Genomic DNA, 26,936 nt, shown 5'->3' with positions numbered 1-26,936 from the left:
TGAGGATATGGGAGACCCAGCTGTGGATATTCACTCTGTTGATTTGGAGCAGCGACATGAACCCATGTCGCCAACCGCCTAAGAAAGTGCCCTAATCAGCAGGATATTGGATATGTTGGGATTGAGTATGTCTCTCTCTCATTGAAGTTGTTCCATTTTGAATAAGTAATTAAATCTTAAGTGGGCAGGAAATGAACCTGACTCTTCTACATCCTAGGCAGTGCCCTAACCACTGGGCTATAGAGTCAAACTCTCAGATTTGCTCTCTCTGTCACAATCCACTTATTGCACACAGGACTCTCATGAAATGAGTACATGAGGAAGGAAGGATGATGAGGTGGCCTGGTGCAGAACTGGATGGATTATCCAGTCCAAAACCCAGCAAACAGAAGTAATCATGCAGCAGGCAACATAGAAGGGGGAGAGACAGGGTTTACAGGGAGGGGACGAAGGGGGAGGACTGGTGATATGGTGCACATTGTATTACAAATACAAGAAAAATATAAGAAAAAGATTAAGTGAAGGTCTAGTCCTAAAGACATTAAGCTAAATCTGTTCACTCTCTGCAGCAGTGATGAAGGAACTCGGGCAACTGAGGCAAGTGCACTTCCTCCTAAAAAAATATAGCAGTGATATCACCTATTCATGAGAATGCTTATGCACTCCCTAGCAGATTTGATTTTTCAAGGCAGTGTCTCACTTTGTTCCCAGAGATGCCAATTCGCACAAGTGGGAATACACAAGTCCTTGAAAAAGAATTTGTCCAACTCAAACCATTCTAGTGTCAATGCAGACAGACAAGATGGAATGATTCAAATATTCTTTCCACCAGTGTCCCATAGTGCACTGATGTCCTTTTGATTGCAGCTGAAACAGTTAAGAGCATTACTGTGGATACAAGACAAAAATGCAAAGGTGCTTAAATATACTGAAGCATTTGTACTTAAGTGTCAGTAATTGTCCAATTACAAATGGTTTAATTCCACAGTGTAGACTCAGCTCAAAAAGACCTGAGAAGAGAAAAATAATATGAACAGCTCTACTTTCTTTGTGGCTCCTGCCTTCCAAAAGCAGGCCAGGTAAATGCACAGAAATAGCCAACTACTGGCAGAACCTGTTTGATTGCACATCGGTATGGTTCTCTGTATCATACACAATGGGCTAATTCAACATATTTTATAGAATCAAGGTTTCCATGGGATGCCAGGTCTAAATGTTCATTGTTATCTGTCCTTGTTGGTTTTGTGTATGAGCAGGAACTGTGTGAGCCATCCAAGGAGTTCCAACTGACTTTCTGTCCTTAATTCAGTATATACATTTCCTGGTTCATAGATCATGCTTGTAAGACTGTTGTCAAAAGTTGCAAACACTCAACTGTCTATAGTTTAGTACTAAAAGGGAGTTGATTTGCTACTAGGGCGTAATGAATTAGTACATTAACCTTTTAACTTCTGATACTAAACTGCTCAAGATAATTAAGACCAAAGCAGACTGTGACGAACTTCCAAAAGATCTCACAAAACTGAGTGATTGGGCAACAAAATGGCAAATGAAATTTAATGTGGATAAATGTAAAGTAATGCACATTGGAAAAAATAACCCCAACTATACATATGATGGGGGCTAATTTAGCTACAACAAGTCAGGAAAAAGATCTTGGAGTCATCATGGATAGTTCTCTGAAGATGTCCATGCAGTGTGCAGAGGCGGTCAAAAAAGCAAACAGGATGTTAGGAATCATTAAAAAGGGGATAGAGAATAAGACTGAGAATATATTATTGCCCTTACATAAATCGATGGTACACCCACATCTCAAATACTGCATACAGATGTGGTCTCCTCATCTCAAAAAAGATATACTGGCACTAGAAAAGGTTCAGAAAAGGGCAACTAAAATGATTAGGGGTTTGGAATGGGTCCCATATGAGGAGAGATTAAAGAGGCTAGAACTCTTCAGTTTGGAAAAGAGGAGACTAAGGGGGGATATGATAGAGGTATATAAAATCATGAGTGATGTGGAGAAAGTGGATAAGGAAAAGTTATTTATTCCCATAATACAAGAACTAGGGGTCACCAAATGAAATTAATAGGCAGCAGGTTTAAAACAAATACAAGGAAGTTCTTCTTCACGCAGCGCACAGTCAACTTGTGGAATTCCTTACCTGAGGAGGTTGTGAAGGCTAGGACTATAACAGGGTTTAAAAGAGAACTGGATAAATTCATGGTGGTTAAGTCCATTAATGGCTATTAGCCAGGATGGGTAAGAAATGGTGTCCCTAGCCTCTATTTGTCAGAGGATGGAGATGGTTGGCAGGAGAGAGATCACTTGATCATTGCCTGTTAGGTTCACTCCCTCTGGGGCACCTGGCATTGGCCATTGTCGGTAAACAGGATACTGGGCTAGATGGACCTTTGGTCTGACCCAGTATGGCCGTTCTTATGTTCTTATGGATTATTGAGTTCAAATAATTGTGGGTCACTAATGAAATGAGTTTGATTTTATGCTGTTCCATGTCACAATACAATCCAGTATAATTTCCAGTCTTTGTTAAACAGAAGCTGAAGATTAGAACAGTGGAGGTCAAACATTAAGATGATGGGTTGTGATATAAAAAACTTGATTGGATTGGCTTGACTTTAGTTGAACATGTTACAAGTGAAGAATGAGGCACACTGTCTGAACTTGCACGGTGACAGGTTTCAGAGTGGTAGCCGTGTTAGTCTGTATCAGCAAAAACAACAAGGAGTCCTTGTGGCACCTTAGAGACTAACAAATTTATTTGGGCATAAGCTTTCGTGGGCTAAAACCCACTTCATCAGATGCATGGAGTAGAAAATACAGGAGACAAGTATATATACACAGTACCTGAAAGAATAGGAGTTGCCTTACCAAGTGGGGGGTCAGTGCTAATGAGACAATTCAATTAAAGTGGAAGTGGGCTATTCTCAACAGTAGAATACCTGGGAGGAAAAATCACTTTTGTAGTGCTAACAAGGGCAATGTAATCAGGGTGGCCCATTTCAAACAGTTTGAAATTTACTGCTGAGAATAGCCCACTTCCACTTCAATTGCATTGTCTCATTAGCACTGACCCCCCCCACTTGGTAAGGCAACTCCCATCTTTTCATGTATTGTGTATATATACCTCTCTACTGTACTTTCCACTCCATGCATCTGATAAAGTGGGTTTTAGCCCACGAAAGCTTATGCCCAAATAAATGTGTTAGTCTCTAAGGTGCCATAAGTACTCCTCATTGTTTTTATTGTCTGAACTGTGTGCGGATATACACAGCACCTGTCAACACTATCCCTGGGCAGAGCTGCTAACAATAGAGGAACAACTGGGACTGTTGTCTAATGCCTGGGCTTTATGGGGGGCTTGGGAGTGACAGTACCCTACCAGATTTCCAAAGTTGGTGCTGTTGCAGCACCAACTCTCACTGGGCAGTCAGCTACTGCTCCTGCAGTTTGTTGTAGGGAGTCAGTAGGGGGAAGTTTGAATAGAAGTGCTTTGTGAGACATCTTCACACACAGTATCTCCCACAGAAACTCGCAGCATAAGGAGTCTAGAACCAGCCATTATGACATATGGATCTAGTAAGAGGAATAGGGGGCCAAATTCTCAAAGGGGATTTAGACATTACAGTGTTCAGCATTACAATGCCTAATTACTAGGTGCCCTGCCACCTAGTGGCATTTACAGGCCTGAGTTAGGGGCCCAGGCTTCTCAGGCATTGTCTGGAGAGAGAGAAATGCCTAAAAAAGAGATTCACAGAAGCCAGCAAACTAAGTAGGGAGCTGCATAAACTAGCCAGGCCCACAAATGAAAGGAAGAGGAAATAGGGCCCAGCTCCTCAAAAGGACTTAAGTACCAGACTCCCCGGGCTGGAAGAAGGCATCAATCTCTGCTCAAGATTCATGAGTCCTCTCCTGGAGTTAAGTGCCTAAGCCAGGTCAGCCCTTTCTCAGGGTAGAGCAGCAGAGGAGAAAGACAGCCTCACCTATCCCATTGTAGCCAATATCCTGCTGGTTAGGGCACTCAGTGGGGAGATAGGAGACCTCTTCTCAAATCCCTGCTCTACCTGACTTCCAACTTGAATTTTTTTTCTGAATTTTCAGTTCCATGACAAATTTTGATATTTTGACCTTTTATACCAATTTGGAATGAAAATAAATGTTAGATTTCCAACCAGCTCTACTTACCTGGTTTCCTCAGTACAGCTGTGATGGAACTGCAATTGCTCTGTCCATTAGAATAATTTAAAAAGAGATGTTGTCTCATGCAGGTCACACAGATTTTTCCAGTGCTGTTGTGGAAGTTATTGGGTCTTCTTTAATGATTTTTTTAAACAGAAAAATGTAAAACACACATGTGTTTTGTGTATTGTTTATGCTCACAACAAAGGGATTATTAATAATAAATGAAGCCAGCAGATAGTGGAGTAATGTGTTCGTTCTCAGTTTCGACAATTAAGTTTACATTTCATGTTGACACTAATGAGATGTAAAGAAATATTAGAACACTCTGTATTAACATAGACTTTACAGTTTTTAAGCTCAAAGTAAATGGGAACAATTTATTTACTTGTTTCAATGCCTGAAGAGGGATTTTCCTACAAAATTCCAAATTTTTACGCATTTAACATCACAATTTAATTTTAAAGTTAAAGGCAGCGTAATACCTTAAACTAGTTTATTGCTCAGTTAACCTTAGTTGTTTTATCATGCAATACTAAAAAGTCAAAAAGAGGGATTGCCTAATAATGAAAGAAGCATGTGAACCTATCAAAATACCACAAAGCGGTGAAGACAGATTTATGACTGATTAAAATCAACTGTAATTCCAGTTTGCATTTTGCTCTGTAGGTGGGTGTAACAAGCTGGCAGCATTTCTTTGAAACTCCCTATCCTATCACATTGAGTTATCAGACCCCACTTACCCTTTTCCCTGCAGATTTAAGGGAGGTGGGAGTGACTTTCTAGAAGAGAGAGGACCCTAGGGTATGGACTGAATAATTTTGAAGGAGGTCCTATCTAGGAGCAGCCAGCCTGGAGATAAGACTTGATCTGACCTTTATGCTGTCTTACCCTTAAAATGTGACTTTCCAATTCTGTGTACTTAAGGATTAACAAAAGAGTAGGTAAAGGTGACCATATTTTTATGAAATATGCTGGAGAGGAAGCCAGACAGCATGGTTTGAGCAGCTGAGGATTAACAAGGACTTGTATTTCTTTCTTATCCTTCCAGCTTTTCAGATTCACTCTCTTCTTTTACACTGCTTACATGGGCACTACATTTTGTTTTCCTCCAGAGGCAGTTAGTTTTCTGTTGCCAAGTCCCCCTATTTCAATATACCTCTGGCCACAGCTGCCTTTGTTGGCCCTTGACGCTACTGCTCAGCTTCCTTCTTCCTCTACTGTCAAAGCCACACACACACTTTTTACTGCTGCCAGACATAGTCAAATCTCTGATGGGGGCCAAATGTGCTGCACCTCTCTCTGTCAACTGCTTCCTCATCAAATTTGGCATGCTTCTGTGCAATGAATTATGGGTTGTCTCAGATTGCACTTCATACTCAACAGGCGGGGGGCTGGCATGGTTCAGAGAGTAAGAGGTTGGCAGAGAAAGATACAGCGTTCAGGCACAGCTGTGCCTTGACTGCAGCAGGGAGTTAATCCTGGAGTAGGTTGGGTGGTCACTAGTTTGGGTCCAGTGAAACTTGGACAAAACATGGGTTTAACTAAAACTGTCTGAGACACTGAAACCATCCCTCAAAAAAAAGGGCATCTCGTGATCCCAGTGTAGGCCAGATTAATAAATGTTACACTAAACACTGATTTATGTTATTAATACTAATCCTCAAGGAAACAGAATTCCAATATATTTTAATTAAACAGATTACTTTGGTAGCTGTTAAAAATAGCTGTGATCTGAAAAGGAGCCAGTTGAAATTCATTATAGGCATTAAACAGCTCAGTTAGTGCCATCAGCACACACATATATATAATCCAGGAGCCAAGGGTTTATATTTGTGTATAAACTCTTGACTCTTGGATTGCCAAATTCAATTTAGTTGGCTGAAGTAGTCTGGTTAACTAAAATCATTGTGTACTGTCAGGGCCGGCTCTAGGCACCAGCAAAACAAGCTGGTGCTTGGGGCGGCACATTTTTAGGGGCGGCATGGCCGGCGCCAGAATGCCGCCCCTAAAAATGTGCCCCGGCCGCCCTAGCTCACCTCTGCTGCTGCTGCCACGGCGCGCGAAACAGCTGATTCGCGCGCCGCTACTCGCCCTCCCTCCCAGGCTCTCAAACTTGGGAGGGAGGGGGAGATCCTGAGCGGCCTCGGCGCGCAAAACAGCTGATTCACGTGCCACTGCTCCCCCTCCCTCCTAGGCTTGAGAGCCTGGGGGAGGAGGCAGGGCTGGGGATTTGGGGAAGGGGCGGAGTTGAGGCAGAACCGGGGGGTGGGGTAGGAAAAAAAAAAAGTGGGGAGGCGGCCAAAATTGTTTCTGCTTGGGGCAGCAAAAATCCTAGAGCCGGCCCTGTGTACTGTTGCCTTATTACCTGGCCAGTATATTTTTTTTTGATGGCCTCGGTGTTAGTCAAATCCAGAAGCCCTCCACAAGTTAAGGGCTTGGCTACATGTGGAAATAGCCCAGAATAGCTATTGCAGAATAGATATTCCACACTAGCTCCCCACGTGGATGCTCTTACTCTGCATTGTGGGTATATTTACACTGGAGCTGGGAGGGTAATTTCCAACTTGGCTAGTCATACCTATGCTGGCTTTAATTGAGCTAGCATGCTAAAAAGAGAAATGTAGCTCTGGCGGTAGGGGCTAGCTGCTCAAGTAAATACCTAGTGTCTCCTAGAGCTATTGTACTCCGGCCAGCTAGCCTATCTCACCTCCTGGGCTGCTGTGGCTACATTTCTAGTTTTAGCACACCAGTTCGAGCAAAGCTAGCGCATATAAGTCTACCTGAGATGGAAATTACATCTGCAGCTCAAAGTGTGGTGTACCCTAAGAGTGCTTTTGTGTGACTTTGGTTAAAACACTTTGGAAGTGGATTAAACTAATCTGCAAAATGGCAGTCTTAGTGCAGAATAAGTGTATCCACATGGGCAGTTAGAATTCACACCCTAGCTTATTTCATAATAGCTTTGCCATGTGGATAAGCCCTGAGATTGATGCTGCAGCATATATAGGTCATAAAGAGTCTGGGTCAAATTCTGTTTTCAGTTTAAATGGGTAGATCTGTTGTAACCCCACTGGAGTCAGTTCACACACAGACTAGTATAACACCTGAGTACCAGAACAGAATTTGGCCCTCATATTAAAACTGTCTTTATGCAGCAGTTGGGGCATATTTTCTTTCTGTCTTTATGCATTATAGGCTTGTCAGCTAAACTCAGTTGCGTTTTATATCCTCTTATTTCATATAAAACTAACTACAAATTTAGTAGGATTAAGTTACAAAGTATGAAGTAACATTAGTTCGAGTAAATTCTGATGAGACAATCTCCTGATGAGACAATATTCCTTTGCAAGTTTGCATGGGACATATAAAGGGAAACCGAGGCAAGTGTGCATGTTGTGCTGCAGCCTGCTGGGGGCTGCCCCATGACAGTGAGTCATTAGGAAACCCAAATGGTGCTGCAGAAATGGAGATGACGGACTGACTTCTGGCTTCCCTTCCATATTTAAGTTTTATTTAAACTCTGCATTGTCTCTGGAATAACAAGTGGCATATGGGGTTAGAGGTATGTTGTTATCCTTATTGTATGAGTAAAGGGCAGCAGAACTGTTCTTAGCCTATCCTGACTGAGGGGGTCACTCTAAACTGAAACTCACTTGCTAAGTAGCGGGTAGGGATGGCAAATTCCAGTGAAGAAGAGCAGGGGTGCAGAAAGGTGTTCCTACTGGGTAGTGTGGGTGCCATTTGACTTTTCATTCCCCAGTGCTTAAAGACTGTGCTGATTAAACTCAACTGAGCGTCATCATTTCTGTTCAGCCATTGCCAGAGCTGAATCACTGATAAGCAGGTCTAAGGGCTATGCCTTAAACTTGGTATAGGGACAGTGGTGAAATGAAAGACCATGCAGAGATTGTACTGGTGGTGAGGTTCCCTGCTTTCCACTGAAATCCCTAAAAGACCTGGGTTAAGAGGTGGAACATAAGAACGTGACAGTGCGTGACCAGTGACTACCGAGAAAAGCAATGGAGGCAGTGGCAAACCGCCAGCTGCAGAGGTGCACAAAGACATTGCTTGATATCTCCCTGCTTTCTGGGTGGGGTGACCCCCTGTGAATGCACCTTGGAACTCTGGATCTGTGCTAACCAAGGACAGCCAACTGTGAGTGGGGTGCACCAGAGGGAGAAGGGAGTGATGTGTTAAAGGAACATTTGTTCGGTGGACTTTCCCACCGCAAGGCGGGAAACTGAGGCAAAAGACACTGCCCAATACACTGTGGGGTCAGGTTTGCTTATGGTCATATGCTTTTGAATGTGGTTGTGGTGTTTTCCCAAATTAATGTTTGGTTCCTTTTCCCTTTTAATAAAATTTCTCTTGCTATTCACAGATTCAATACTTGCAAGTATCAGGGTGCCCATCTCAGCTAGGATTGGCCTGGAGTCTCCAGGAATTAAAGATTAATCTTGAATTAAAGATTGTGCCATGTGATTAAATCTCCAGGAATACATCCAACCAAAATTGGCACCCCTACTCTCAGCTAGGCTTCCACTTTGCCCCTGGAGAAGCCTGTCTGTTCTATTTCCCTTTCTCCTTCTCAGCCTGCTTCCTGGAGATAGGACACTTGCCTCCTCCTCCTCTGAGACACTTCCTTGATCTTTCTGGTCTCTCTCTCTCTTTTCCCAGGGAGTGACTGCAGAGGTTCTCTGGGAGTACAGCCCCCTTCTGCTCTAAACCTCTTCTGTTTAAAGTAATCACCTAGCTGGAACTCGTTCTAAATTAAGTCTGGCCCACCCTCCAGGTGCATCCCGATAGCATAACTGGTCTCTGAGGCCCACATTAACCCAGTTTAAGAGCCATATGAGGACTCTTTCTATCTCATAAAAAATCTGGAAGGCCTAACAATCCTTGGTTAATCAGCACACCCTAAAATTTGCACACAAAGATGTTCTGATCCCACATCTCTGCTAAAATTGTGCAGTAGAGAAGTGTGATGTTAAAATTCCATTATACTTGCAAATTATACTACCGAAAGTATTACTATTTATTACATGTCTAGTATACCTTGAAGTGTATTGATATAAATAATTAAATAAATAATTAAACTACACTGGTCAAATAAACAAAGCATATTCCGTGCTGCATTATCTCCACTTTAAGTATTTGCTTATTTGTATTTTCCAGAATTTATTAATTTGCCATGGGTCTCCACAGTCATTCATGTGAATTAGCAAGATTCAGCAGTAGGTTGATAAAGAATAAAATCTTCCCTATCCTATCAAGAACACAATGAAGAAAGAACCTTATGACTATGTATTTGTTAGTGAGGCTCTTAATGAAAGTGAACCTTTGAAAAACTCTACCTACGTTCACAGAGCCACTGGGAAATCCTAAACTATTTCAAATGTGGGAACCAGTGACAGTGCCATTATAAAAACGTATGTTCAGAGTAGGACATTGCTTTGTGACCTCAGTGTGAACGTACAATGTAGAGAATAGGGCCTGGTCCAAAGCCTATCAATAAGATTTAGGCTCCTAAATGACTTAGGTGATTTGATCTCAAATGGTTTGGTAGGCTACCCTGATGATTGAAGATCTCCAAATGTTTGCTGGGATAATGATGCCTTTTACTGGAACCTTTTTAAAAAAATCACTTGTACTTAACTGCAGGAAGCCCTGTACAGCTGAATTGGAGTTTTTGGCAAACATTTGAACTTTGCTAGTAGGTCAGGAACCAGGGTATTTGGAACAAGTAGTTCAGATCTGATTGGCATGTGGCAACAGCAATGAAACACTTAACCCCACTTTTTCTTCTGTCAACAGTAGTTTGTGTGTAGAAACTGAGCATTCCTATGGGTGAGTCACAGCTGTAGGAATCCCCAAAGCTGAGCCACTGGGTTTCTCTCTTGCAGCTTTTTTCTATTATGAGGGAAGCTGATGGAAAGCACATCAAAACTGGGCAAGATAACAGAACGGCTATTGTGGGACTCTATTAATAAGACTCAAAGGAGGGTAATATAACTAATATCAACTAGCATGGGTCTTTGGAAAATAGATCTTGTCAAACTACCTTTTTCTTTTTATGAGATTACAAGTTTGCTTGGAAAAGGTAATAGCGCTGATGTAATATACCGAGACTTCTGTAAGACATTTGACTTGATAACACCCAGTATTTTAGTTTTTCAAAAAAAACTTAGAATGATATAAAATTAACCTGGCACACATTTAATGGGTTTAAAACTGGCTAACAGATAGGTCTCAATGTACTTGTAAATGGAGAATCATCACTGAATGGGTGCAGGGATTGGTCCTTGGCTCTATGCTATTTAACACTTTTATCAAGTGTTTTACCTGAAAGAAAACATAAAATCATCAGTGATAAAGTTTGCAGGTGACCCAAAAATTGGGGGAGTGGGAAATAGGGTGACCACATAGCAAGTGTGAAAAATCGGGACAGAGGGTGGGGGGTAATAGGAACCTATATAAGAAAAAGTCCCAAATATCAGGACTGTCCCTATAAAATCGGGACATCTGGTCACCCTAGTGGGAAATAATGAATACTATAGGTTGCTGATCTACATTACTTGGTAAACTGCTTGCAAATACATTGTGTTTTTAAGATGGCTAAATATAAATGTATACATCAGGAACAAGGGATGTAAGTCATATTTACAGGATAGGGGACTCTATCCTGGGAAGCGGTGACCTTGAAAAGGAATTGAGGGTCATGGTGAATAATCAGCTGACCAGAAGTTCCTAGTGCAATGCTGTGGCCTAAAGGGCTGCTTGGATGTGTACATAGGGAAATCTCAAGTAGGAACAGAGAAGTTAATTTCCTCTGCATTTGGCACTGGTCCAACTGCTGGTGGAATACTGTTTCATTTCAGGTGACCACAGTTCAAGAAGGATGTTGATAAATTGGAGAGGGTTCAGAGACCAGACCATGAGAATGATCAAGGGATTAAAAGCATGCCTGATAGTGATAGACTCAAGGAGCTCAATCTGTTTAGCTTCATAGAGTCATAGGACTGGAAGGGACCTTGAGAGGTCATCTAGTCCTGCACGAATCTCCTGCACTCATGGTAGGACTAAGGATTATCTAGACAAGGGGTGGGCAAACTACGGCTCGCGGGCTGGATTCGACCCCTCAGGGCTTTGGATCCGGCCCACAGGCTTTCCCCCTGTAGCGCCGTGGGCCCCACGCCGCTCTCATAAGCGGCTGGCACCACATCCCTGCGGCTCCGGGGCGGAGGGGCAGAGGGCTCTGTGCGTTGCCCTTGCCTCCAGGCACTGCCCCCTGCAGCTTCCATTGGCCGGGATCGGGGAACTGCGGCCAATGCGAGCTTCGGGGGAGGTACCTGGAGGCGTGGCAACGGCAGCGCACACAGAGCCCTCCGCCCCACCTCCCGCAGGGGCTGCAGTGATTCCTGGAGCGGCGCGGGGCCAGGGACAGGGCAGGCATGCGCTCCGGCCAGGGTCACCGGGCTTGGGTCCGGCCCAGAGCTGCTCAGCATCCGGAGCCACACCGCGCCGTGGGGGCCTGGCCGGACCGAGCTGCGCCACACCATGGGGGCCGGGCCGGACCAGACCCAGACCCAAACCGTGCCGCGGGAGCCGGGTCAGAGCCAAGCCGGCCCGGAGCCGCTGGGGCCGGTGTGCTCGGCCGGAACCGGGGCCGGACTGGGCCACGCCTTCCCTGAGCCCTTCTCGCGCCCCTGCCACCCCAGTTTACCTGGTACTGCCTGCCCGCCCCTGCTTCTTTTCAGACTTCCCGCGAACCTCTGATTCGTGGGAAGCAGGGGAGGGGGAGGAGCAGGGGGCGGAGCGTTCAGGAGAGGGGAGGAGGGGGAAGTGAGCTGGGGGCGAGGTGGAGAGCTGCGGCGCGGGGCCCTCTTAGCGTGGGGCCCAATTCAGCCGAATCGTCTGAATCGGCCTAAAGTCGGCCCTGGAAGTCGACGTATCTTAGATCGACTTACCTCCCATCCTCACGGTGCGGGATCAATGGCCGCGGCTCCCCCGTCGACTCTGCTTCCACCTCTCACCCTGGTGGAGTTCCAGAGTCGACGGGGAGTGCGTTTGGGGATCGATTGCTACCCACCGATCCGGCGGGTAGTGAAGACGTACCCCTAGTGTCCAACCTAAACCACCTTTGCTGCAATTTAAGCCCATTGCTTCTTGTCCTATCCTCAGAATAATTTTCTCCCTTCTCCATCTAAACCTTTTATGTACTTGAAAACTGTTATCCTGCCCCCTCTGTCTTTTTTCTTCTCCAGACTAAACAAACCCATTTTTTTTCAATCTTCCATCATAGTCACATTTTTCTAAACCTTTAATCATTTTTTTTGCTCTTTCCTGGACTTACTCCAATTTGTCCACTTTTTTCCTGATACTCCAGTTGAAGCCTAATCAGCATGGAGTAGAGTGGAAGAATTACTTCTCAAGTCTTCCTTAAACACTCCTGCTAATACATCCCAGAATGATGTTCACTTTTTATTTTTTTGCAACTGTTACACTGTTCACTCATATTTAGCTAGTGATTCACTGACCCCCAGATCCCTTTCTGCAGTACTCCTTTCTAGACAGTTGTTTCCCATTTTGTATGTATGCAACTGATTGTACTTTCCTAATTCGTGTACTTTGCATTTGTCCTGAAAATTATTCCTATTTCCTTCAGACCATTTCTCCAGTTTGCCAGATCATTTTGAATGTTAATCCTATCCTCCAAAGCACTTGCAACCCCTCCCAGCTTGGTATCATTCGCAGATGTTATAAGTGTACTCTCTATGCCGTAATCTAAATCATTGATTAAGATATTGAGCAGAACCAGACCCAGAACTGGTCCCTGTGGGATCCTACTTGATATGCCTTGCCAGCTTGACTGTGAACCACTGGTAATTACTTTCTGGGAACGGTTTTCCAACCCATTCTAGTATTGTAGCTCCATCTAGGTTGTATTTTCCTAGTTTGTTTATGAGACAGTCACATGAGACAGTATCAAAAGCCTTAATAAAGTAATGATATACCACATCTGCTGCTTTCCTCCATCCACGAGGCTTGTTGTTCTGTCAAAGAAAGCAATTAAGTTTGTTTGACATGATTTGTTCTTGATAAATCTATGCTGATTGTTACTTATCACCTTATTATCTTCTATGTGTCTGCAAATTGATTGCTTAATTATTTGCTCCATTATCTTTCTTGGTACTGAAGTTATGCTAATTGGTCTGTAATTCCCCAGGTTGTCCTTATTTCCCCTTTTTTAGATGAGCACTATATTTGCCTTTTTCCAGTCCTCTGGAATCTCTCCCTTCTTCCATGACTTTTTGAAGATAATCGCTAATGACTCATATCTCTTTAGTCAGCTCCTTGAGTGACTTGAAGACATCTAACTTGTCTAAATAATTTTTAACTTGTTCTTTCCCTGTTTTAGCTTCTGATCCTACCTTATTTTCACTGGCACTCACTATGTTTGATGTCCAATCGCTACTAACTTTTTTGGTGAAAACTGAAACAAAAAAGTCATTCAACACTTCTGTCATTTCCACACTTTCTGAGTCAAGATAGGATGCTTTTATAAAATATACGCCCTAGGAATTATTTTGGGGAAGTTATATGGTCTCTAGAAGGAGGTCAGACTAGATCACAATGATTCCTTCCAGGCTTGAAATCCATTAATCATTTTGATTAATAGTTAAGTGTATAGTCTCATTCACCTAAACTGGTATATAGGTTATCCTTGTTAAAATGTGGCTAAATGTGTTTTGTTAGCTTATTTTTGCTTTTCATTGGAGTTAAAACAATGAAAACTTCAAAAAGTCCTACCCCTGGAGGGCTGTTAATTTCCTGAGTTATATTGGGGCTATTGGGGCTGGCGGACAAGAGGGAAGATCTGTGATCATAATAAGGCAGAGTTAGGCCATGAATTCTGTTTATAAGTTCAAGCTAGTCCACCTCTCCCTGCCAGAACCATCCTCTTCTCCGAGCTGGCCCTGTTGCTGTGAGATACTTCCCCTTTCTAGTGGGTCCCATCCCCTCCCTCATACCAGGAAACAATGGGAGGGTTGGGAATTTCAAAAAAAGCAGCAAAGGCTGAAGTGTGGAGATGTCTCTTCTCCTCCACTAGGTGATGGTATTAGCAGCTCCATGTGTTGGAAGGAAAAGGATGGTCTGGCATCTTTGCAGCTGTGGTGGAAGGGTACAGGGAAAGTACAAAAATGCAGGTTTGATTAGTGATCAGCTTCTTTTGCTTATTTCTAAATCTAGGCAACATGGGAGAAGAAGTAGTGAAGTGATACAGTAAAAGGGATGTGGTTAAATGAGACATTGAGGTAAAACAGCTTCAAAGAGAGAAATCAAAGCAATGAAGGACAATAAAATGACGGGGAAAACGGGAAAGGGTTAAAAGTAGACCTAGGGAGGGAGGTCTCCCTCCTCTTAAATTTTAATAGTATCCAAAATATGCAAATTAATGTTACTTTGCATATTATGGTCATGCTTATGGTATCAGGAATTCTGTCACCTCCCTACTTTCTAGAACCTCCAAAGAGCCAGAGTTCCACCATGTCAGCATTTCACTGTTCACTATTGTTTTCCACTTACACAAGTCACAAATAAACCACAGGTGAATATTAACAGAAGAGTCCAAAATGAACTGGAACACAGGGCTTGAGGCAAAAGCTTTCGCTTGACTTCAAAAATGCTGTTAAACTGGATTGTTGGCATAATTCAGGGAAAGTTGCTTGGAATATGCTAATATGACAATGCCTTATGATTTCTATAAGTGATATCCATTCTAAGCAGTTGAATGTCAATGAATTTAATTTGGGCACAGAAGGCATAAGAGTTTTGACAGGTAGCATTTGGGAGTGGCGGAGGAATGCTTCCAGGATGTTTTGGCTGGTATGGATACTTGGGAGGAGTGGCAGCAGATGTTGGGGAGTAATTTTAGCTACATGAAAGGAAGATGGCATTTAAGAGCAGGAGTCTTTGGAGAATTGTTGGGGAGTTTTGGCTAGAAGCTTGAAGTTCCTGTTTGTGCCAGATGCCTCATTAATAAAAAAACAGGGAATCCTGCTGCACTCAAAGTGGGGAAGAGGACAACATGTCCGCACCTAAAAGTAAAACCTGGAGGAAGGTCCAACTTGTTAGATTCAGAAATACAATGTAATTGGCTAGGGCAAGGTCATGTGATCCTGGTAAGCTAACTGGCATCTGTTCAAGAATTGAAAATTAAATAAACTTATTTTTGGTAAGTGGTTAGTATGTTAAATAGTATGCCAAATAATTTTTAGTATTTTTGGTCTCATGATTCTGTCTCAGCTAGTTGCGTTCCATTTCTCAAAGCAGTCTTGTTCTTCAATATTTTCATAGTGCGGACCACATCTCAACAGTGTCTCTCTGACCACATTCCCTTTCATTTGCAGTCCCACAGATCACTTCCATTCCTGTTCCTTTCCCTCCTTGTGATCATATAACATGTCTGAGGTAATTGCTTACATGTAAAAGTAATGTTAAAGTATTTAATATCTTTTAATGTAACTCAGCAGCTGGAATGAGACTTTTTAATGTCAATAAATTCACTGAATGTTCATTTTACAGGCCAAGCTCGGATAACAGGCGACAAGGGAGCAGGGAGAGGATGTCCAGCACCAGTGAAAAGGGCAGTCTGTCCATGGAATCCACCAAGGAAACCCGCTACTGTGCTGTGTGCAATGACTATGCTTCAGGCTACCATTATGGAGTCTGGTCTTGCGAGGGCTGTAAGGCCTTCTTCAAAAGAAGCATTCAAGGTAATAACTTGTGGAAGTGTAGTAGTAAGTTCCTTATTTTTAGGGAATTGTGTATTTGTGAAGGTACGGAGACTATAAATTGATTCCTGGAGAACAAAACAGTATCTTTCACAAGCTGACAATCACCATGCTCACCCACATGCATTTATGTCCCTGTTTGTTAAATTATATATATCAACTAATAACATTGTAATTAGTTTAGTCCAAGATTTTAAAAAAACAAACACTTCTCCTTTCTATCTTTGGGTTTGTGTATGTCTCATCATGGCACTGGTGAAGAATCTAATTTCAAAATAAAACTCTATGCCGAATTCTATTCAACGCTGCTGGGTTGTTCTCTTCCCTCCGCCCGCCTTCCTTTTGCACATATACTGTGCAAAGCTCTTTATGTAAATATTCCTTTATGTTATTTATCCTTATCTGAAACAGCCTTTTCTTGTGAGTTCCCTGTCAGAGTGCAGCTTAATTTTTGCTCATTGATTTATTATAAATTCAGTGCTAGATTAGCAAGATAGTTCAGTTCAAGGCACAACTTAAGGACATCACTTCTTTGAATGCAAACACAATAGAAGAGGTTTCCTTTTCAAAATATATTGTGTCCTATAAGCAGTTGGAATGGGGGTGAGGTGGGAAGAGTCACCCTCATGTTGTCTCTTTCTTTCATGGCTTGCTGTGCCTTGCCACTTGGTATCACACAGGGAGGTACAGCACACTGTCACAAAAACCAGTGACCCAAAAACTGCACTAAGCAACAGAGAGTCCTGTGGCACTGTCCATGTAAAACCCCGTGGGACAGAGTACACCTGGCAGAAGTAGAACTGAAATCTAGTAGTTAAAGCTACTGAATGGCACCCAGGAATATCTTGCATGTACAGTGTCTGTTGGGCAACTGATTCTGTTGTCTTGGGCAAATCATTTGACTGCCTGGTATTTCATTCAGCTCAGCTCCAAATTTAGGTAAGAAGCAGTTAAAACTTATTAAAAAACATACTTGGCCTCTGAGTTTTACTCCAGTAGGGAACAAATTGATACAACTTTGTTTCTTTCTGAATACAAACTAATCAAGCATGAAATTTCGGTGACCTCTATACATTACCTCCAGTTCATATATCAGAACAGAAGGCTCTTGTAGCTTTTTTCACAATTTGAACTAAACATAGAATATTTCTACCTCCTATCACAAGAATGTGATTATTGCCTCTTTGCATAGCTACCACTTAGATGAGGGAAATGTTGTTATAAAAAAAAATTAATGGAGATATTCTGTCTCCTAGAACTGGAAGGGACCTTGAAAGGTCATCAAGTCCAGCACCCTGCCTTCACTAGCAGGACCAAGTACTGATTTTGCCCCAGATCCCTCAAGTGGCCTCCTCAAGGATTGAACTCACAACCCGGGGTTTAAGCAGGCCAATGCTCAAACCACTGAGCTATCGCTCCCTCAAGCTAGCCTGCCCCCTGAGCATTCAGCTAAAGCTTCTCATGTTTCTGCAGGAAAAGTTTTTGTAACTTTTCAGTGAAAGGTTGGCTCCAGGGGAGACATTGGTGGATTTTAGTGGTAGTGGTTGGTTACTAATCATTTGTATTTCTGCTTTCCTAGGCTCATCTAAGTTATCTTAGCCATGGCTTTGTTATTTTTACTCAATTATAAGGGGGACTGGAGGGAGGCAGAGTGAAATGCAGTTCTCTTGATAAATTCATTGAATCAATATAAGTTTATGTAAAGAACAGATCTCCTAATTAAGTGTTAATCAGTTGAGTCCTTAGTTACAGGTGACATGGCAAATGGGGATGGAAAGGATCTTAGATGAAATATCATATGTTTCTATTACTGCAGTTTGTATTGTCCTCATAACAGAGTATGGAGAGGCATCTGTGAAAGAATTCATTTGTAGAGTTGGTCAGGAATTTTCCAAAAAAAGGGTTTTTTGTCTAAATTGAAACTGTTCACGAAATAACGTTGGGGTCAACAAAATACCAGACTTGTAATATTTTCAGTTAAAGTAACATATTTTGAGACTATCAAATTTTAATATTGTCAATACAGAAAGTTTTAGGTTTTTTGAGTTGAAACAACTTTTCATTTCAAAATTTTAGAAAATTTACCCTGAAAGAAGGAAAAAAAGTTTGAGATTGAAATGAAACATTTCAAAATTATCTGAACATTTTGATTAACCCAAAACGAATGTTCTGGATTTTTAGTTCATGAAAACTTTGGGGTTTTCTGACTTTTGCCTGATTCAGTATGGGATTTTTTTCCCAAAATCCCAAATTCTCATGGGATGGAAACAGTTTTCCACCTAGCGCTATTCATTTATACTTTATCAGGGTCACTGCTCTTCCAATGAATAGGCCTTCTCTATGGACATTTATGGATCTAAGATGTAAATGAAACGATTTAAAGGATGCTAACCTATCTCATTTCATTGCCACTTCTGAAGAGAGGTGGGTAAAACAGAAAAGACCCTCCTCATTTGTCTTGTACCATGCAGCCAGTACTTGAACTCAAGTGACAGAGCACTCATTTGGGAAGATTGCAGACCTGAATTTTCAGAAACTACTTCATTATTGAAAAATTTAGAAGAGCTACAAGAATGATTTGAAGTCTGGAAAATATGCTTTGTAATGAGAGACTTTAAGAAGCTCCATCTATGTAGTTTATCCAAGAGAAGGTTAAGAAGTAACTTGATCATGATCTACAAATACCTACACAGTGAAGACATTTCTAATTGTAGATGGCTTCTTAATCTGGCAGAAAAAAAATACATGAGATCCAATGGTTGAAAGCTGAAGCTAGACAAATATGGACTAGATGTAAAGTGCACATTTTTAACAGCAAAAATAAATAATTATTGCAACACCTAAGGACATGGTGGATTCTCCATCACTGAAGCCTTTAAATCAAGCCTGGGTATTTTTCTAGATGAAATACTATTGTTCAAACAGAAGTAAGAAGCTTGATGCAGAAATTGTTAGGTGAGGTTCTTTGACCTGTGTTATGCAGGAAGTCACTTCTGGCCTTTAATATTTTTTAATAGTCTTCAATTAAGACAGAGCTATGGTATAAGTCTCATGGCTAGAATATTGGTATAAAGGATCACAGCTTGTTCAGGAAGGACAAGCTAGATAAAATGGGAGAAGGTGTTGCAATATACATCAAGAATATATAGACTTGTTCTGAGGTCCAGAAGGTGATGAGAGGCAGACCAGTTGAAAATCTCTGAGTAAAGATAAAAGGGGTTAAAAAAATAGGAGTCATGTCATGGTAGAGGACTACTAAATCAGAAAGATGATGAGGCATTTCTTGAACAAACAGAAATATCCCAAATATAAGACCCGGTAGTAATGGGAAATTTATCTACCCAGATATGTTTAAAATTATGGCAAAACACGATTTACAAGAACTTATTGGAATGTACTGGGGACAACTTTTTGTTTCATAAAGTGGAGGAAGTAACCAGGAAGAAGGGAAGAAGAAGAATCCGGGGAGCTACAGGCCAGTCAACTTCACCTCAGTCTCTGGAAAAATCATGGAGCAGGTCCTCAAGGAATCAATTCTGAAGCATTTAGAGAAGAGGAAAGTGACCAGGAACAGTCAGCATGGATTCACCAAGGGCAAGTCATGCCTGACTAAGCTAATTGCCTTCTATGATGAAATAACTGGCTCTGTGGATGAGGGGAAAGCAGTGGACATGTTATTCCTTGACTTTAGCAAAGCTTTTGATAAAGTCTGCCACGGTATTCTTGCCAGCAAGTTAAAGAAGTATGGGCTGGATGAATGGACTATAAGGTGGATAGAAAGCTGGCTAAATCATCAGGCTCAATGGGTAGTGATCAATGGCTCCATGTCTAGTTGGCAGCTGGTATCAAGCGGAGTGTCCCAAGGGTCGGTCCTGGGGCCGGATTTGTTCAATATCTTCATTAATGATCTGGAGGATGGCGTGGATTGCACCTTCAGCAAGTTTGCAGATGACACCAACCTGGGAGGAGTGGTAGCTACACTGGAGGGTAGGGATAGGATACAGAGGGACCTAGATAAATTAGAGGATTGGGCCAAAAGAAATCTGATGAGGTTCAACAAGGACAAGTGCAGAGTCCTGGACTTAGGACAGAAGAATCCCATGCACTGCTACAGACTAGGGACCGAACAGCTAGGCAGCAGTTCTGCAGAAAAGGACCTAGGGGTTACAGTGGATGAGAAGCTGGATATGAATCAACAGTGTGCCCTTGTTGCCAAGAAGGCTAACGGCATTTTGGGCTGTATAAGTAGGAGCATTGCCAGCAGATCAAGGGACGTGATCATTCCTCTCTATTCGGCACTGGTGAGGCCTCATCTGGAGTACTGTGTCCAGTTTTGGGCCCCACACTACAAGAAGGATGTGGAAAAATTGGAAAGAGTCCAGTGGAGGGCAACAGAAATTATTAGGGGGCTGGAGCACATGACTTATGAGGAGAGGCTGAGGGAACTGGGATTGTTTAGTCTGCAGAAGAGAAGAATGAGGGGGGATTTGATAGCTGCTCTCAACTACCCAAAAGGGGGTTCCAAAGAGGATGGCTCTAGACTGTTCTCAGTGGTAGCAGATGACAGAACAAGGAGTAATGGTCTCAAGTTGCAGTGGGGGAGGTTTAGGTTGGATAGTAGGAAAAACTTTTTCACTAGGATGGTGATGAAGCACTGGAATGGGTTACCTAGGGAGGTGGTGGAATCTCCTTCCTTAGAGGTTAAGGTCAGGCTTGACAAAGCCCTGGCTGGAATGATTTAGTTGGGGATTGGTCCTGCTTTGAGCAGGGGCTAGATGACCTCCTGAGGTCCCTTCCAACCCTGATATTCTATGAGGAAAACAGCCATGTTACCCCTGTTTCTGACCAACAGGAAGGAATTGCTAGCAAATCTGAAGATGGAAGGCAATTTGGGTGAAAGTGATCATGAAATGATAGATAGAAAGAAGCAGCAGAATAAGGACAATAAACGTCAAAAAACATATTAACAAAGTCTGAGAACAGGTAGATAAGGTGTCATGAAGAAAATCTAAGGGAAAAAGGAGTTCAGGAGAGCTGGCAGTTTCTCAAAGAGACAAAGGTACATCTTCAAACTATCCCAATTTGAAGGAAAGATAAGAAGACTAGTAAGAGGCCAATATGGCTCTATCAGGTGCTCTTTACTGACCTGGGAAAAAAAATAGAAACATTAATGAATTGCTAAGGAGGTGCACAAAAGAATAGCACAAGCATGTAGGGACAAAATCAAAAAGGCTAAGGCACAAAATTAATTACACCTACCAGGGAACATAAAAGGCAATAATAGGAGGTTCTTAAATTACATTAGAAGAAAGAGAAAGGCAAAGGGAAGTGTAATCATTCTGCTTAGCAAGGAAGGAGAGCTAATAACTGATATCAAGAAGGCAGAGGTGTGGCATGCCTATTTTGCTTCTCTTTTCATCTAATTATAGCCAGATACTTAACACAATTAATATTAACAACAAGGCAGAAGGAATGCAAGCCAAAATAGGTTAAAGAATATTTAGATAAGTTAGATGTATTCAAGTTGGCAGCATCTGATAAAATTCATTTTAGGGTTCTTAAGGAACTAGCTGAAGCAATCTCAGAATCCTTAAGAATTACCTTTTGAGAATTCCTAGAGAATGGGTGAGGTCCCAGAGGACTGGAGAAGGGCAAAAATTAGTACCTGTTTTTAAAAAGGAAAAGAAAGAGGACCCTGACAATTATAGACAAGTCGTCCTAACTATGATACCTGGAAAGATACAGGAACAAATGATTAAACAAACAATTTGTAAGCACCTAGAGGATAATGGAGTTATAAGGAGTAGCCAGCATGGATTTGTCAAGGACAAATTGTGCCAAACCAGCCCAATTTCCTCTTTTATCAGGGTTACTGGACTAGTGGATGGGGTGGGGGAGCAGACAGGCTATATCTTAATTTTTAATAAGACTTTTGACACACTTCCACATGACGCATTCTCCTAAGCAAGCTAGGGAAATGTGGTCTAGATGAAATTGCTATAATGTGGGTGCACAACTGGTTGAAAGATCGTACTTAATGAGTAGTTATCAATGCTTGTGGGCAAACTGGGAGGGAGTATGTAGTGGAGTCCTGCTGTGGACATTCCTGGATCTGGTACTAGTTGTCATTTTTATTAATGACTTAGATAATGGTGTAGAGAGGTATGCTTATAAAATTTGCAAATGACACAAAGCTGGGAGGGGTTTCAAACACTTTGAAGGAGAGGGTGAGAATTAAAACTAACCTTGATAAATTAGAGACCTGGTCTGAATTCAACAAGTACTTCACTTAGGAAGGAGAAAATCAAATGCACGACTACAAAATGGGGAATCACTGTCTAGATAGTAGTACTACTGAAAATAATTGGGGTTATAGTGGATCACAAATTGAATGAGGCAACAAATATGATGCAGTTGTGAAAAAGGCTCATACTAAACGCCAAAGTGGATAAAAGGCATCTTATATGTAAGACGCAGGAAATAATTGTCCCACTCTACTTGGCACTGGTGACGCCTCAACTGGAGTACTGTGTCCGATTCTGGGTGCTACACTTTAGGAAAGATTTTAAGAGAGTCCAGAGGAGAGCAACAAAAATGATAAATGGTTTAGAAAACCTGAACAAATGAGGAAAGGTTAGAAAAACTACATGTTTAGTCTTGCGTAAAGACTGAGGGTGGGGGGGGGGCTGATAAGTCTTCAAATATGTGAAGGACTGTTATAAAGAGGACAGTGATCAATTTGTTCTCAGGGTCCACTGAAGATAGGACAAGAAATAATGGGCTTAATCTGCAACAAGGGAGATTTAGGTTAGATATTAGGAAAAACTTTCCAACTATAGGGATTGTTAAAATCTGGAATATAATTCCAAGGAAGGTTGTGAAATCCTCATAATTGGAGGTTTTTAAGAACAGGCGGGACAAAGATGGTCTAGGTTTACTTGTTCCTTCCTCGGTGCAGGAGTCTGCTCTTGATGATCTCTCAATGTCCCTTCCAGCCTGAAATTTCTGATTCTTTCAAAGCAGGTTTAGAGAGCAGAATGCATGCCTGATTACTAAAGAAGTTATGTACTATCTTCCGTTTGACTATGCTTGAGGAAAAATAGAGGGCACTAGTGGATACCTATACATTTTGGTGTTCCTTATTGATAGTTGTACTGTTTGAGCCATATGGTCTATACATAAGACAGGCAGAAACATATGACATTCATGCATAAATTACTGCTCTAAGGTTTCTTCTGCTTTTTGACAGTGTGAATATCCACAGAAATTACAATTTTAGGAGAATAAGATTTATGAAGCACAGTTTACATGTCAAATGCACAAAATGGTAAATATCACAAACTATTCCTGGGAAGGATATTCCAAGATCCCTATCATCACTCTGTTACTGTCCCTGTAAAATGTTGAACCCTGTGGATGCCTCTTATGCACATCCAGAACTTTAACATGTCACCCTGTGCTCATCATATACTGCTTCTTTTTGTCCTGAGCACTCCCTTTTCCAGGTATTGGCTCCTTTGCTACCATTGATGTTTACAAGAATAATATGATGACATTATATCTAAACTGGAGAAATCGTCTATTCCCCTGTTTTTTTGTCTTCCTTGTTATACCCCTTGCCCTCAGGGCTTGAATCAGTATTCTCTAGTCATTCCATGCATGGTGCTCAGCAGTGGCATTGTTTTAGCTGTCTATTCATTCCATAGTACTGTGTTCTACTTAGTAAAAGTTGGTTATTGCTACACTTGCAGGTTGGATGGTAATCTAATCTTTAAGTGTAAAAACTTTAAAAAAATAAAAATAAAACTTCACATCTAAGTAAGTTGTTAGCACTCAATACAAATTATTCTACCATGTAATTTTTTGCCTGGCCAGAAGACCTGGGGTAATGGTTAGTATCTCAGTAAGAGAAAAACAAGGAGAGATCACTCAGTTGTGGCAGTAACACCCCAAAATCTCACCCTATAAAAGAATGCCAACCTCATTAGCAATTACAGTACTTAAATTAAAGGCCAGTGTTGGCATAAGAACAAATGGATATAAACTAGACATGAACAAGGTTAGGCTTGAAATTAGATGGTTTTTCTCCATCAGAGGAGTCAAGTTCTGGAACAGCCTTCCAAAGGAAGTAGTGGGTGAAAATTCCTAACTTATTATCAGACTGAGCTTGTTAAATTTATGGAGGGAATGGTATGATGAGATTGTTTACAATGGCATATGGCTGAACTGTGACTACCATGAGCTAATATCTCCAAAGGCTGGAGATGGGACACTAGATGGGAAGGGTTCTGAATTATTACATAGAATTGTTTCCTAGGTGTCTAGTTGGTGGATCTCACCTGCATGCTCGGGGTCTAATGGATTGCCATGTTTGGATTTCCACCCCCAGGTCGGATCAGCCGAGTACCTGGGTTTTTTTCTCCTTTTTCTCTTTCATGGGGCAAAAGTCACTTGCTCGTTTAAACTAGAGTAAAAGGTTGATTCTCTAATTTGAAGTCTTTAAATCAAAGATTTGAGGAGTTTAGTAACTCAGCCAGAGGATATGGGTAAATTACAGGGGTGGGTGGGAGAGGTTCTGTGACCTGCAATATGCAGGTCAGACTAGATGATCATGATGGTCCCTTCTGGCCTTAAAATCTGAGTCTTAAAATCAGAGCAATGGCACTGGAAATAATAATTCCGTCTCTTTCTCTTTTTTTAAGCAGTCTCTCCGCCCACCCCCTTCCCCAAGGGCATTTTGGAATAAGTATTGGCTTTGAGATAATTTACACAATCATGTCTGGCAAAGAAGTATAGGTTTACTTGCAATATTTCTTAGCAATTCACCTAGACACAACCTAAGCTTTCATAAAAAAAACAGTAATTGCTTCGGAAGGTTCAGAGTACTTCTAATCTACATTTTTTTAATCCTATAATTTCAAACATGCTTTTTCAAAATCTTTTTTTTCTCATTCAGTAATCCTTTCTCTCACATGTAGTTCTCCTGATGTCAGTGGAAATAGCACACAAGTAAAGGTTACTTGTATAAGTGTTGACAGGTCAGGCCCTATATTTTAGTTTCCTTGATAGGTTATTCTTCCTGGATGGGCTGTTTTAATATAGTGGTGCAAATGGACAACCTCCCAAGATCACTGACACACACACACACACACATATATATGTATGCATGTCCCTGTTGGTAGTTCTCAATAGTCCTATTATAAACAGGGCCGGCTTAACAAGCAGGTGCTTGGGGCGGCCAAGGGAGAGGGGCGGCACCTGCAGCAATTCGGGAGCAGCAGGTCCCTCACTCCTTCTGGGAGCGAAGGACCTGCCGCTGAATTGCCGCCGTCGATCGCGGCTTTTTTTTTTTTTCCCAATTGCCGCCGCTGATCGCGATCGCGATCATGGCTTTTGTTTTTTTTTTTTTTGCTTGGGGCGGCAGAAATGCTGGAGCAGGCCCTGATTATAAATAACTCCTTTTAATACTGCAATGAAGCTTTGCTTTGTTATAAATTGCCATGCAAAATCTGTTTTTAGGGGTTAATTTTTTATATGGAAAAAGGCTGAAAAGCATGCTGGTTTTGAGTGCCAGTAATGTAAAATCAGTGACAACTTAGTTGCTTTTAATGCTATTTCTTTTTTCAGTGCTACTACAGCTTGAAAATTATTGGATATTTTAAAATATCCAAGTACCAGAAATGATCTCAATGTAAAATCCTAACTGAATACATGAGAAAAACTTTAATTCAGATCCATACTTTGTGTCTTGAGCCTTGGAAACCATCTTTGCAGTGCATGAGGATAGGCCAATGTGAAATAAAACATTCAATGAAAGACTAATTTGATGATTTTCATACATTTCTAAATAATTTAAACACATTTACAAAGAATACACTTAATTATATAAGGTGGATGAATTATGGAAAAATGGTCATTTTATTAATTTTCAGGACATTTATCAGATAAATATCACTCAACCAATTCTAATGTGTACTTGTTTTAAATAAATGTGTACAGATTTTTAACTTCATGCTCATGAACAATTTAGCTGGTACAATAGAATGGAGTCATTAATGTCAGTGAGGATGAATAATCAAAGGGCTTAGCTATTTTATCAGAGAATTGTGATAATCAGTTGGGTCAAAAAACCTCTTTAAAGAAAGTTTCATGCACTAGTTTGTAACATGCATGAGCCTAATCCTGTGAAGTGCTAAATGCTTTGTTTCCAGGGGTAGTTGTGAATGATCCAGACTTTGTGTGTGGAGAGAGAGAAATTCCCTTGGATCTATATAAGGAAATCACATTGATATGAATGAGGTGGGGTGCATGTGTGAGCATGTCTAAAACACTATCTAACACTTTTTAAATCAATTTTTTGTTTCTTTGTATTTAAATGAAAGGGCTTAAAATACAGCAGAACCTGATTAATCAATCAGTATAGGTCTTTTTCTTTTCTCAAAGGTTTCATAGTAGGGTTGCTATAGGGAGGTACCAGGTGAAGATTTTGCTTTCAAAGTTACAGATATCAATTAAATGAACATAGCACATTTTGTGATCTGTTATCCTTGAGGTTTTTTAATGTGTTCACTTATTCATGAATTCATAGAATTCAAATAATTTGCAATAGGTCTATTGGTCAGTAAGGTCAAATAGTGATGGTGAACTGCTTGTATTTCTCCCACAGTGACTGGAATGGTTTAGGAGATGTTTTTGCAGCCTTTGGATGACTTTCTTACGTCAAATAGCTGAAAGCTCAAAATATAGCCAGAGTTGGATTCTCTAGTGCTTTTTTGCACTCACACAACATATATGTTTCATTTTTGATTCAACAGCAGCATGAGTTAATGGTAGTGTCAAGTTCATCCTGTAGTTTTAGATTTTAAGCCTTTTGCCAATTTGTCCTGATTACAAATGCTATTTTAGTGTCACATAGTTAGGGGTGTTTTTGTGAATAATAA

At 41.3% G+C, this 26,936-nt stretch overlaps 1 protein-coding gene across 10 annotated transcripts in view; it reads left to right on the top strand.

The window, feature by feature from the left end:
- Window positions 1–26,936, top strand: part of ESR1 (estrogen receptor 1) — a 287,989-nt gene that overhangs the window by 116,317 nt on the left and 144,736 nt on the right. For all 10 annotated transcript variants that reach the window (XM_034765395.1, XM_034765393.1, XM_034765387.1 and 7 more), the window contains one exon: window positions 15,788–15,978. In XM_034765395.1, coding sequence (XP_034621286.1) covers window positions 15,788–15,978 — 191 coding nt within the window. The remainder of the gene's footprint in view (window positions 1–15,787; window positions 15,979–26,936) is intronic.

The sequence above is a fragment of the Trachemys scripta genome, chromosome 3, assembly GCF_013100865.1.
Source record: "Trachemys scripta elegans isolate TJP31775 chromosome 3, CAS_Tse_1.0, whole genome shotgun sequence".
Classification (NCBI taxonomy): domain Eukaryota; kingdom Metazoa; phylum Chordata; order Testudines; family Emydidae; genus Trachemys; species Trachemys scripta.
Note: the sequence above shows the minus strand (reverse complement) of the source record. Positions and strands in the feature narration are given on the sequence as shown.